We start from the raw sequence: 12,055 nt of genomic DNA, 5'->3' as shown, positions 1-12,055 counted from the left end.
TAGAATATATGCTTCCTGATTCCTTTCTTCTGGAGTGATGCTGAGACTCCCCCTTTTTGACAAAATGGTTCCTGTGCTTCTTGTCATGAAAGGAGTTTAGATTCTAATGATTGATAGGGCTCTACAGGCTACAAGTTATCAATTTTCTAAAAATTGGGCTTCTTATTTTCTGTTGTGGCAAAACAAATTACTCTGCTCTTAGCAACTTGAAACAACACACATCTATTAGGTTATCATTCCTCAGGTCAGATCCCACCCAGGGTCTGTGGGTATTCTGCTTGGTGTCCCATAGCTAAAAACAAGGTTCACATTGACTTGGTATCCACATGGACATTCTGGGGAACTCCCCTCCATCTTCAGTGCAGCAATGGTGCACTGTTTTCTTCTTCTATTTCTAATCTCTTGGACTACCACTTCTGCCACCAACTGGAGAAGAATAACATGTAAAGTGCAAGTGTGACCAGGTAATATCCACCTGGGTAATCTCCATTTTGTAAAGTCAACATGTTCTGTGCAATTTAGTCTGTACACAGAATAATTGTTCATCATATTCACAAGTCCAGGGATTAGGTAGAGTGTGGACCCTGGGAAAGAGAACTCTTGGAGATCACAATTCTGCTTATCATTAGCACCTTCACTGAAAGTCTGACTTTCAGACTTGCTTGACCATTATAAGTTACAAAAATCTCTTCTTTGTATTGAGAAAGCAAGCCTGATTGGAATTTATAAGTACAAGCAAAACATTTCTTTTCCTATATTTTCACACACTCAAATTCTCAATAAGATGAGAATATAAGAAAAATTGAAAACTCTAATTGGTGTGGTGTTGTTTCACTAAGTCACGTCTCACTCTGAGATCCCATGGATTATAGCCCCCAGGCTCCTCTGTCCACAGAATTTTCCAGGCAAGAATACTGGAGTGAGCTGCCATTTCCTACAGGGGATCTTCCCAACCCAAGGATTGAACCAGCATCTGTTGCATGTCCTGCACTGGCATGCAGATTCTTTACCACTGTGTCACCTGGGAAGCCCTGCTCAGTGTATAGTTAATTCATTAGTAGGAACTTGATTTCCTATGTATGTATGTTTTATCCTTACCATCCAAGTTGGCAGAAGAAGCCCTACTTTCAGTCATAATTGTCTTTTCGTTGTTCATTGGTGATGGATGGATAGATCACTATTAATGCTAATCTGTTAAAGTAGTACTATGCTTCTGCCAACCCATTCATTGCACAGATGTTGACACTGAGCCCAGGGAATTTAGGGGACTTCATACAAGTCACACAAAGAGTTGGTCAGAACTGGGACTACAACTGACGCCTGACTCCATGTCTATTCTGAGTCTCATGTGCCCTGATGCTGTCAGACTGCTTCTTCCAAGGGGGCACAGCTGGACCATCCTGTCTAACAACTTCTTTCTATTAAATTTTCCCTTATTTCCTTGGCAGGACATCATGGAGAAAAAGAAGGACAGTTTCATGATCCAGAATGAAGAGGCTTCTGTCAAATATTGTGAGGCTGAGCTTAAGCAGGTTTCAGAATCCTTGGTGAAAAGTATTTCAGGAGGCACATTCTTTGTCCCTGGAGGACACAGTCTCTATTTAGAAGCAAGGAACAAGTTTGAACAAGACTATAAACTGGTTCCCAGGAAAGGAGTTAAGGTGAGGAGCAATAGGATTGGGAAAGAGCAGCAGATTAGAGTCAAAGGGTCTTTGTTGGTTCATTTGGTTGCCAGATCCTGATTTGCACAGAGACAGCTCATCATGAGGAGGCTGACTTGGAACCCCAGGAGGGTTCTGAGTCTAGTGCTGTTTTTCTGATGAGTTGAGTAAGAGTCCAGGAGATCCCAGGTCTGTTGGCTGCCCACTGGTGGGTGAGCCAGGTCCTAGATCTAGTAACACCCTGCTAGAGGAGCGAGCCATGTCCTGGGGTCTGGGTGCAGGATCCAGGAGTTCCAGAGCATGTGTTGACCATGGTAGAGCCATTAGGCTCCTGGATCTGGGGGATTTTGAAGATTGTGTCGGCCTGATATTGGTCCAGGTGGTCTTGAACCCAGCTGGTCCCAGGAATAACATGGCCTGCTAATGAGTGGACTGGCCCTGCAGACTGAGAAACTGAGGTCTTTTGTACCCAGTATCTTCCCCTGATGTCTCTCAGCGTCTCTGGCTGGAGAGTTTCAGGTCTCAGTCCCCCTGGTGAGTGGGACTGGGTCCCTGGCCCTCTGGTAGGCACAGCCATGTCCAGAGGCAGCTGTGGGCTCAGGAGATCTGCTGGTGGATGGGGCTGCATGCATGTCTAGTCAGTTGCTTGGCCTGAGGCATCCCAGGACTGGCATCTGCAGAACATTGCATTAGGGCCGGGCTGGGTCTTGGGGCTAATAAGATAGGGGGAAGGTTCCAAAATGGTGCTCACCAGCACCAGTGTCCAAGTGGTGGAAGGAGCTTCCCAGAATGTCTTCTGCCAGTGTCTATGTTCCCAAGTGAAGCTCCAGTTGCCTCCAGCCAATCTGGGAGACTCTCCAGGGTCAGCAGGTAAGTCTGACTCAGGCTTCTATCAAGTTATTATTTATTCTCTGGGTCCTGGGACACGTGAGATCAACCCACTCCAGTGTTCTTGCCTGGAGAATCCCAGGCGGAGCCTGGTGGGCTGCCGTCTATGGGGTTGCACAGAGTCGGACACGACTGAAGCGACTTAGCAGCAGCAGCACTGTAAGGGCTAAGACTCTTATTTACCCAGGCTCTCTGGGACTCCTGAAAATCAGCTCCGGTGGCCTTCCAAGCAAATGCTCCGTGCATGTTTGTAGACATGCACATAATTCTCAGGTCTGTAACCATTTGAGGAGCCTACAAAGGATGAAGAATTTACAGGATGCAGTCTATAGTTTACTGAACAATAATTTCCACAGCAAGACACTACGTCTTTTCTACCTGACAAGTCTTTGCTCCTTCTTGATTCCTCAGGCCAACCAGGTTCTCCAGAGCTACCTGCAGTCACAGGCAGGAGTAGAGGAAGCCATCCTGCAGGCAGACCAGGCCCTCACTGCTGGGGACAAGGCCATGGCAGGTACAGGGGAGGACTGAGCTCTCAGAGGGGAAGGTGGCTCCTGTTGTCTTTTGGCAGGTGTGGGAGCAAACATTTCCTGACACTAGAGCTTCCTCTTCTTCCATGGAACCTCTCTGCTATATATGGAAGTAAATGGGGGAGTGTGAGTTATATGTACATCCAATCAGTGCTTTACATCATATGCTGAAAGATGTTGTCTGATGTGGTAGCAGGAACAGTCAGACTCCATTCCACAATATTAAAGCCACTTTATCTCTGAGCAAAGGAGGTGACAACTCAACATAAGTCATGTTCTCCCCTCTTTAAAATTCTTGTGAAACAGCTGAGTGTGCCAAGAAGGATGCAGCTGAGAGGGAACAGGAGCTGCTAAGAGAGAAACAAAATGAAGAAGAACAAAAAATGGAGGCACAAGAGAGAAGCTTCAAAGAAAACCTGGCCCAACTGCAAGAGAAGATGGAAAGGGAAAGAGAAAACCTTCTGAGAGAGCAGGAAACGATGCTGGAGCACAAGCTGAAGGTAAGTCTAGATGGGCCTGGGCGGGGCCTGATGGGGAGACCCTAACTCCTCAGGAATAAAGGGACAGGAATTTGACCTTAAGTCAGATCCCAGAAGGAAATACAAAAACATAGGATTCACTGTAACATCAGAGATGTGAATCGGTTTATGTCTGTAAGACTCAGCATCTTCTGTAGTGTTAGGGTTTCAGTGGGACAAATAACATGGCCCAGGCTCCTGGACTGCTGTTCATGGTGATTATAGCATCACATTTGTTCCCAAGTGAATAGGACCTCAGTCTTAGAGTCCTTAGAATTTGGGATACAACCGTCAGAGACCTGGAATAGTTCCATCTGCTCCTGAAAATATCAGATTGTGCCTGGTATAAAATACTGGATGCTGAAAGCTATAAACTTTGCTACATTTGTTTCCTGATCAGATCTCCTGATTCCTTTTATACCCCTAAAATAAATACATTCTTTGTCCCTGCCTGGAGTTTGATAGCTAGAGTTCTGAAGTGAGTCAGCAGTGCCATTTTGGTCACGTGTGTCTGGTCATTCTACCTCAGTGATACTGACAAATATTTAGGACTCACCTACATGTTCTCCCAAAGTGTATTTATAAGGCTGGAACCTCTCCCTGGGGTAGTTTTCAGACCTGACCTATACCCAGCTTCTCTGTACCCAAGACGATGGTGCTGAAGGAACATGGGAAACTAATGTTTACAAATATTAGAATAATATAAAAAAATCTAAAGTGTTAGAGACATAGACACACATGCATATCAACTGTAGTTGTTTGACGCAAAATGCTGATTTGGGATATTTTCAAAAAGGGACTCTCCTTTTTACAGATGCAAAAAGAGTTACTCACAGATGGATTCAAAAAGGAAGCTGAGGCGTTAGATAAAGAGATAGATCAACTAAAAGAAGGTATTCGAACAACTAAAAAGTCCTTCAATATTTCAGATGTCCTTGATATGGCGAGCTTGGCATTAGTTGCAGTACTCCCTGGGCCTTATAAAGTAGTTGGTATGGGACTGAAATTTCTCGGTGATCGTATGAAAGGGGCTGAGAAACCCTCCTAAGTATATTTTGAAAGGCTTCTGATGTTTTAGTAGTGTAACACTACAGTTCATTTTTAAAATATATATGTCATGATAGTTTTGTTGAAGAGGAGCTTAAAAACTGATTACCAAAGAATTACTAAAGTTATTACAAAAGTGATTGCCAGTGCTTGATATGCAAAAAATAAATTAATTAATTAATTGAAAACCCACACAATTTTGAATGAAAATTCTAGCAATCAGAATCCGACAACCCAAAAAGATCATACACCGTGACCAAGTGGTCTTTATCCTGGGGATACAAGAATTCTTCAATATCCGCAAATCAATCAATGTAATACACAACATTAACAAATTAAAAAATAAAAGCCATATGATTATCTCAGTAGATGCAGAGAAAGCCTTTGACAAAATTCAACATCCATTTATGATAACAACTCTCCAGAAAGCAGGAATAGAAGGAACATACCTCAACATAATAAAAGCTATATATGACAAACCCACAGTAAACATTATCCTCAATGGTGAAAAGTTGAAAGAATTTCCCTTAAAGTCAGGAACAAGACAAGGGTGCCCACTTACACCATTACTATTCAACATAGTTTTAGAAGGTTTGGCCACAGCAATCAGAGCAGAAAAAGAAATAAAAGGAAGCAGGACTAGCAAAGTGTCGTGAGCTCCTTTGATCTCTTGAGGTTCAGATTATATTCTGCTAGTTGTGTGAACATTGAGTGTAACACAGGCAAGAACATTTAAACAACCAATCTGCAGTCTGGGGAAGTCCTGTTCTGAAGCAAAGGCCTGGTCCATGGTGAGCAGCTGTGGCAAGTCCTCTGGGCTTGAAGTTCTCTCAGGGCCTGGGCTCCCTCTGGGGTGGGGAGAAGTGGGGCAACAGGAGTGAACCTTGGAACATGCAAGCTAGCAGAGCCATGGCCCCTCCCTCCTTATGTCCTGTTCGTGCAAGGAGGTTGGGATCTGTTCAGTTCTCCGGACATAACACATGTTTTAAGCCATACTGACTTCATTGCTAATTCTTATGCCACTTAACAAACTCCTTGCTGTTAATTCAGATAAGAAGACCTCCTGTACAAAATCACCTTAAAATGTTTCATTCTAGATTTGGTCAATTCACATTCTATTAATCACCCTATGGGCACTAATTGGAGTCAGCATCTAAACATAAAGAGCACACTTATTATTCTGAAGTATTTTAATGTTAATTACCATTTGGAAAAAATAACTTTTTCCAGTTCCAACCTGCAAGTTTTCTGAATCTTGGTTTCCTATTTGCTCGCTAGAATAAAACACCTTTATTGCACCCAGAAACTAAATCAATTACCGCTGGTTTCTGTCTAAACCAAGAGGACTAGTAAAATCTCTTCTTGCAGCCTCATTTCTATGTAAGCAACTCTATTAAGATAATTCATCTGTGTACATCAAACACTCTGTATGACAGATATTGTGTAATGTTATTCATTGCTTAATACTCACCTAACAAATGTATGACAATGGATTTCAATACCCATCACCTAGCAGGAAATTTTCTCTTGAAAATAAATCTTTCTCTTTTTCAAAGGAAAAGCATTTTCCTGTTGTGCATGTGTTATTCTATGATTATAAAAGAATTCAAAATCATTTTAAAAAATTCACTATTCACAGAAAAGTATAAAAGTAATAACCTACAGTCCTAACAATGAGATGGAAATGGTGTTTATAGTGAAAATAATGTTCAAGGCTCTGGTGTATTTATTATTGCTGTACAAATGCTTTTATAAAGAGAACAGTTATGTACCTATTATGAATTGATTTATTCACAACAGACATATCCGAATTTATCTACAGACGGTAACTTTGGTCATCTGGAGAGAGGTGTGAAATGTAAGCAAAAATTCAATCCTTCATATTATTGGTAAATTAAAAGTCTTAAAGAAATTCCTCTTCTTAATGATGTATAAAGAGGATATTTTTTACATTATTCAATAAACTATACCTAGCACGTACCTATTGGAGAAGGCAATGGCACCCGACTCCAGTACTCTTTTCTGGAAAATCCCATGGATGGAGGAGCCTGGTAGGCTGCAGTCCATGGGGTCGCAAAGAGTCAGACATGAGTGAGCGACTTCACTTTCACTTTTCACTTTCATGCCCTGGAGAAGGAAATGGCAACTCACTCCAATGTTCTTGCCTGGAGAATCCCAAGGACGGCGGAGCCTGGTGGGCTGCCATCTATGGGGTTGCACAGAGTCAGACATGACAAGCGACTTAGCAGCAGCAGCAGCACGTGCCTATGGGGCTTCCCTGGTGGCTCAGAGGTAAAGAATCCGCCTGCAATGCAGGAGACGCGGGTTCGATCCCTCGGTCAGGAAGATACCCTGGAGGAGGAAATGGCAAGCCACTCCAGTATTCTTGCCTGGACAATCCCTAAACAGAGGAGCCTAGCAGGTTACAGTCCATGGGATTGCAGAGTCAGACACAGCTGAGCACACATGCATGACAGTACATGCGTATAGGTAGACTATAATGACTAGAAAGGATAACATCATGTCATTTATAAACCTAAGCAAATGAGCCCTTTCTATGGCAGTTTTTAGCCAATATAGAGGAGGACTTGGGTGGAAAGCACGTGCACACCCATCTGAGCCTGCTGTTTTTCTCTGGAAGGGACTGGATACCCCCACGTGCTCTGGGTTCCTTGAGTTTCTATGTCAGAAAACTATACAGCAATGAAGTACCCACCTTTGGCCCACAGAACAATGATACTGTTTAAAATAGTGAAGAAACAGCCTGTGATTGGCAATACTTTGGTTGTCACCATAATTGTCAGTTGCCTAAGGAGCTTCTGTTGAAATAAAGCTGTGCTTTTGATATGGAGATCCATTTCTCACTGAACATGACAGTCACAGGCTGACAGACTGTGGCATCTACAGCATGACTCTGCTTTCTTAAGGGTTGTGAGTTAAGGTTCAGTTGCCACTTCTCTGACCAAAGTCTCTGGAATAAGTTTCACAGCTGGTCCACTCCCCAAAGACCCTCTGGTGTCACTAGAGGAATGCCCTGAATACCGGAAGTCTGGATGGTTGGGGGTGGGGGGGCAGTGAGGAGTTCTGCTTCCCCATCAAGTCTCCCCGACACACATAGCAAGTAATGCAAACAAGAAACGGGCACACCCATTTGTGCCAGGAAGTGATCATGGTTTAGAGAAATGAAGTGGTTAAGAGTGAGGGACTGGACAGTTACAGCAGAGTGAAAGGAATCTGACCAACTCTGATGTTCAGTCCTAAGTGGCTGTCTGTTGTAGTAAAGTTATACATATCTCAAGACAAAGCTCCAGGTGAAAGGCCTCTTCCGTACTTCATAATTAATAAACATATGTTAAATTACTGATGGAATCAAAGATCTATACAAGTACTTGTTGAGCAATTCTGTAGGAAGGCAACATCATAATCATTCTTTCAACACAACATTTGGTAGAAGTGAGCTTCCCAATGTTCCACCAACATTGGGAAGAAGTGGGCTACTCTGGATATTTCTACATTCCTTACCCCTTCTCCTCAGACTTGTGTATGGCCTGCCTCACAAAGGTCTCTCATCTGTTGACTGGGTATTACATAGTCCTCACAGGATGTATTTATTAAGGCAATTCTTCAGTGCTACAGATGGGTTGCAGGAACTCATTAGAATTGCAAACAACACAAGAGATTTCTTCAAGAATACAAGATATGACTTTTTACAGAAGCAGGACTGAAAAGACAGTGTCAAGGGGTCTCCTTTGGTCTCCTCGGGCTCATGTTCAATTCTGCTAGTTGTGTGAACATTGAGTATAACACAAGCAAGAACATTTAAGCAATCAGTCTGCAGCCTGGGAAAGTCCTGCTCCATGAAGCAAAGGCCTGGTCCATGGTGAGCAGCTATGAGCAAATGTGGCAGGTCCTCTGGACTTGAAGTTCTCTCAGGGCCTGGTCCTCCCTGGGGTGAGGAGAGGCAGGGCAACAGGGGCAAACCTTGGAACACACAAAGCTGGCAGAAGCCACAGTTTCCTACCTTACTTCCTATTCAGAAAAGGGGGCTGGGACTTGCTCAGTTCTCCTAACCTATCACATGTTTTAAGCCACACGGATGTCATTGTCATTATTATTGTTGACTCTTATACCATTTCACATCTCCAGGGGATCTCCCCCACCCAGGAATTGAACCCAGGTCTCCTGCATTGCAGGTGGATTCTTTACCAGCTGAGCCACAAGGGAAGCCCAAGAACACTGGAGTAGGTAGCCTATCCCATCTCCAGGGGATCTTCTCCACCCAGGAATAGAACCAGGGCCTCTTGCATTGTAGGCCTATTCTTTACCAACTGAGCTATCAGGAAAGCCCATCACCAACTCGATGGACATCAGTTTGATGGCATCACCGACTTGATGGACATGAGTTTGAGCAAGCTCCAGGAGTTAGTGATGAGCAAGGAAGCCTGGCCTGCTTCAGTCCATGGGGTCACAAAGAGTCAGATGTGACTGACCACGGAACTGAACTGACTGAACTGATGCCACTAAGCAAATTCCATGTTGTTAATTCAGAGGACTTCCTGTACAAAACCAACTTATCTTAAAATGTTTTACTGTAGATTTGTTAAGTCACATTCTGTTAACCACCCTATGAGAATAAATTGGAGTCTACATTTAAACATACACAACACACTATTATTCTGAAATATTTTGATGTTAATTGCCACATGAAAAAATAATTTTTTACAGCCCAACCTACTATTGTTCTGAATCTTTGTCTCCTACTTACACATGGACAGAGGAGCCTGGTGGCATATAGTCCATGGGGTCACAGAGAGTCAGAAACAACTTAGTGACTAAGCATGCACACGTGAACTTACTAGGATAAACACCTTCACTGTGCCCTGCAACTTCATCAGTTGCTTCTGCTTTCAAGCCAAACCAAGAGGAGTAAAATCCCTCATGGTGACCACATTTCCTATGTAACCTACCTAAGATAACTCATCTGTTTACACTGAACACTATATAAGACTGACTTTGCACAATGTCACTGATTATTTATTAAATACTTGTATATAAAAAATGACAGATGAATTTCAATACCTAACACTTAGCAGAAATTTTCTTCTTAAAAGATTTTTTTCAAAAGATGATTACTTTACTATTATGTATATGTTCTTCCGTGACTGTAAAATAATTCAGTCATTTAAAAAATTCATTAGTCACAGAAAGAATAAAAATAATAAACTAAAATCCCAACCATGAACTAGAAATTCTAAGAATGACACATATAGTAATCAAGGTTTTTATTATTAGTTTATAAGTGTTTCCATAAATAGAATAATTTTGTACCTATTTTGAATTGAATATTCACAACCAACATGCCCAAATTTATCTATAGACAATAACTTTGGTCATCTGGAAAGGGATATGTAGTGTAGGCAGGAAATTCATTCTTTCATATTATTGGTGAATTAAAAGTCTTAACAAATAAAATTCTCTCCATAACCAATAAAACAGAAGGAAATCTGTTACTTTACTGAATAAGCAGTACGTAGTACATGCACAGGTGTCCCGGGTCACACTAGTGGTAAAGAACCTGCCTGCCAATGCAAGAGATATAGAAGACTCAGGTTCGATCCCTGGACTGGGAAGATCCCCTGGAGAAGGGTATGGCAACCCACTCCAGGATTCTTACGTGGAGCATCCCATGGACAGAGGAGACTAGCAGGCTACATTCCAGGGGGGGTCACAAAGAGTCGTACGTGACTGAAACAGCTTAGCACACATGCATGCACATAGTCCATGCCTATAGATAGATGGAAATGACTAGAAAGAATAAAACCATGTTCCTTACATATGCAAGCAGTTGAATCTTTGTGCATTGCACAACTTTTAGTATATAACATATTTTCTTAGAGTCAATTGTATCGCGTTTTCCCATTAGTAGACTGCACAGCACATTTTGCTGTCATATGCTGAACTCTCTGTACCTTCCTTTTAGAGTTCAACCTATGCTCATGTGGGAACTGAGGTATTCATTGTTTGGTTAATTGCCCTCATCTAAAAGAATATTCTAACTTCTCTCATCTCCCTGAAGAGAAATGTTTACAGCCAGGAATGAGCCTAGTTTAAACTCTCAAGGTGTCAGGGAGCCTGGGGCTCTAACTTTCTAGCTATTCACATTTCAGAAGGAACAGAGCTGAAGCACTTGGAGACCTCTCAAGGTTATAAAGCAGCCAGTCCCTGGGAAGTTTTATCAGCATTCAAAATTTCAGAGAAAATATAGAGATTGGTCCAGCAACTATGGAAAATAGTATAACGTTTCCTCCAAAAAAAACTGGGACTACAATATGACCCAGCTGTTCCAATTCTGAGTATTTACCCAAAGAACACAAAAACTAATTTGAAAGGATATATGCGTAGCCTATATGGGCTACCGTATGGGCTTCCGTAGTAGCTGCAGGCAATGAATTTGCCTGCAATGCAGGAGACCAGGGTTTGATCCCTGGGTCAAGAAGATTCCCTGGCGGAGGAAATGGCAACCCACTCCAGTATTCTTGCCTGGGAAATCCATGGATTTCACAGCCTGGTGGGATATAGTCCATGAGGTAGAGAAGAGTCAGGCATGACTAAGCAACTAAGCATACACACACACATGACACCTATGTTTATAGCATTATGTGCAATAGCTAAGATATGGAAACAACACAAGTGCCTGTCAACAGATGAATGGATAAAGAAGATGAATGATTTACACATAAAATAAATACTACTCGGCCATTAAACAGAATGAAATTCTGCCATTTGCAACAACATAGATGGACCTTCTGCGGAGGTCCATCTCAAGCGGAGAAAAGCAAATACCATACTATATCACTCGTATGTGGGATCTTACTAAAAGCAGATGAGCAAACAAAATAGAACAAAAGACACTCATAGCTACAGCAAACAATTGGCGATTACCAAAGAGGAAGGGGGAGTGAGGGGTAGACAAAATTGGTGAAGAGAGTCAACTGCAGTGTGATTGATGGCAATTGAACTTGTGGTTGTGATCACTTTGCTGTGTATACCAATGTCAAATTATAATGCAGTACACATGAAACTTACATTTAAAAAACTGACTCTTGCCCAATTATCTCCCAAGAAACATTCTAAAAAGGAGATGCGTAAACTGTCTTTACTTCAGGATATAAAGAATTCATATTTTCCTTTACATTATACACAACTCACAAAAAGTTTCCATCTTCCCTGAAATCAACTTCTGTTTCCCTGATATAAACAATAGATTTTATAGGTCAGGAGAATAAACAGCTGTTTTCTTAGTCTTATTTCAAGTAACCCTGCTTTATCTTCATTTTCCATCTTGCTTTTTTAACCATAAATGAGGTTTCAAACTTTGTCGCCAGGACGTTCAAGTTTTGTCATCAGCACT

The 12,055-nt window shown here is 42.1% G+C and overlaps 1 protein-coding gene across 2 annotated transcripts in view; it reads left to right on the top strand.

The window, feature by feature from the left end:
- The window catches only part of LOC101119773 (guanylate-binding protein 4-like), a 29,761-nt gene extending 23,553 nt beyond the window's left edge, over window positions 1–6,208 (top strand). Inside the window, exons 9-12 of one of the 2 annotated variants that reach the window (XM_004002172.6) lie at window positions 1,449–1,661; window positions 2,961–3,063; window positions 3,386–3,579; window positions 4,412–6,208. In XM_004002172.6, coding sequence (XP_004002221.2) covers window positions 1,449–1,661; window positions 2,961–3,063; window positions 3,386–3,579; window positions 4,412–4,645 — 744 coding nt within the window. In that variant the 3' untranslated portion in view covers window positions 4,646–6,208. Of the gene's footprint in view, window positions 1–1,448; window positions 1,662–2,464; window positions 2,532–2,960; window positions 3,064–3,385 lie in introns of both variants that reach the window. The other variant, XM_042240229.2, reaches the window with a different exon arrangement.
- The last annotated feature ends 5,847 nt before the right edge of the window (window positions 6,209–12,055 follow it).

The sequence above is a fragment of the Ovis aries genome, chromosome 1, assembly GCF_016772045.2.
Source record: "Ovis aries strain OAR_USU_Benz2616 breed Rambouillet chromosome 1, ARS-UI_Ramb_v3.0, whole genome shotgun sequence".
NCBI classification, from domain to species: domain Eukaryota; kingdom Metazoa; phylum Chordata; class Mammalia; order Artiodactyla; family Bovidae; genus Ovis; species Ovis aries.
This window is presented reverse-complemented; position numbering and strand designations above follow the sequence as displayed.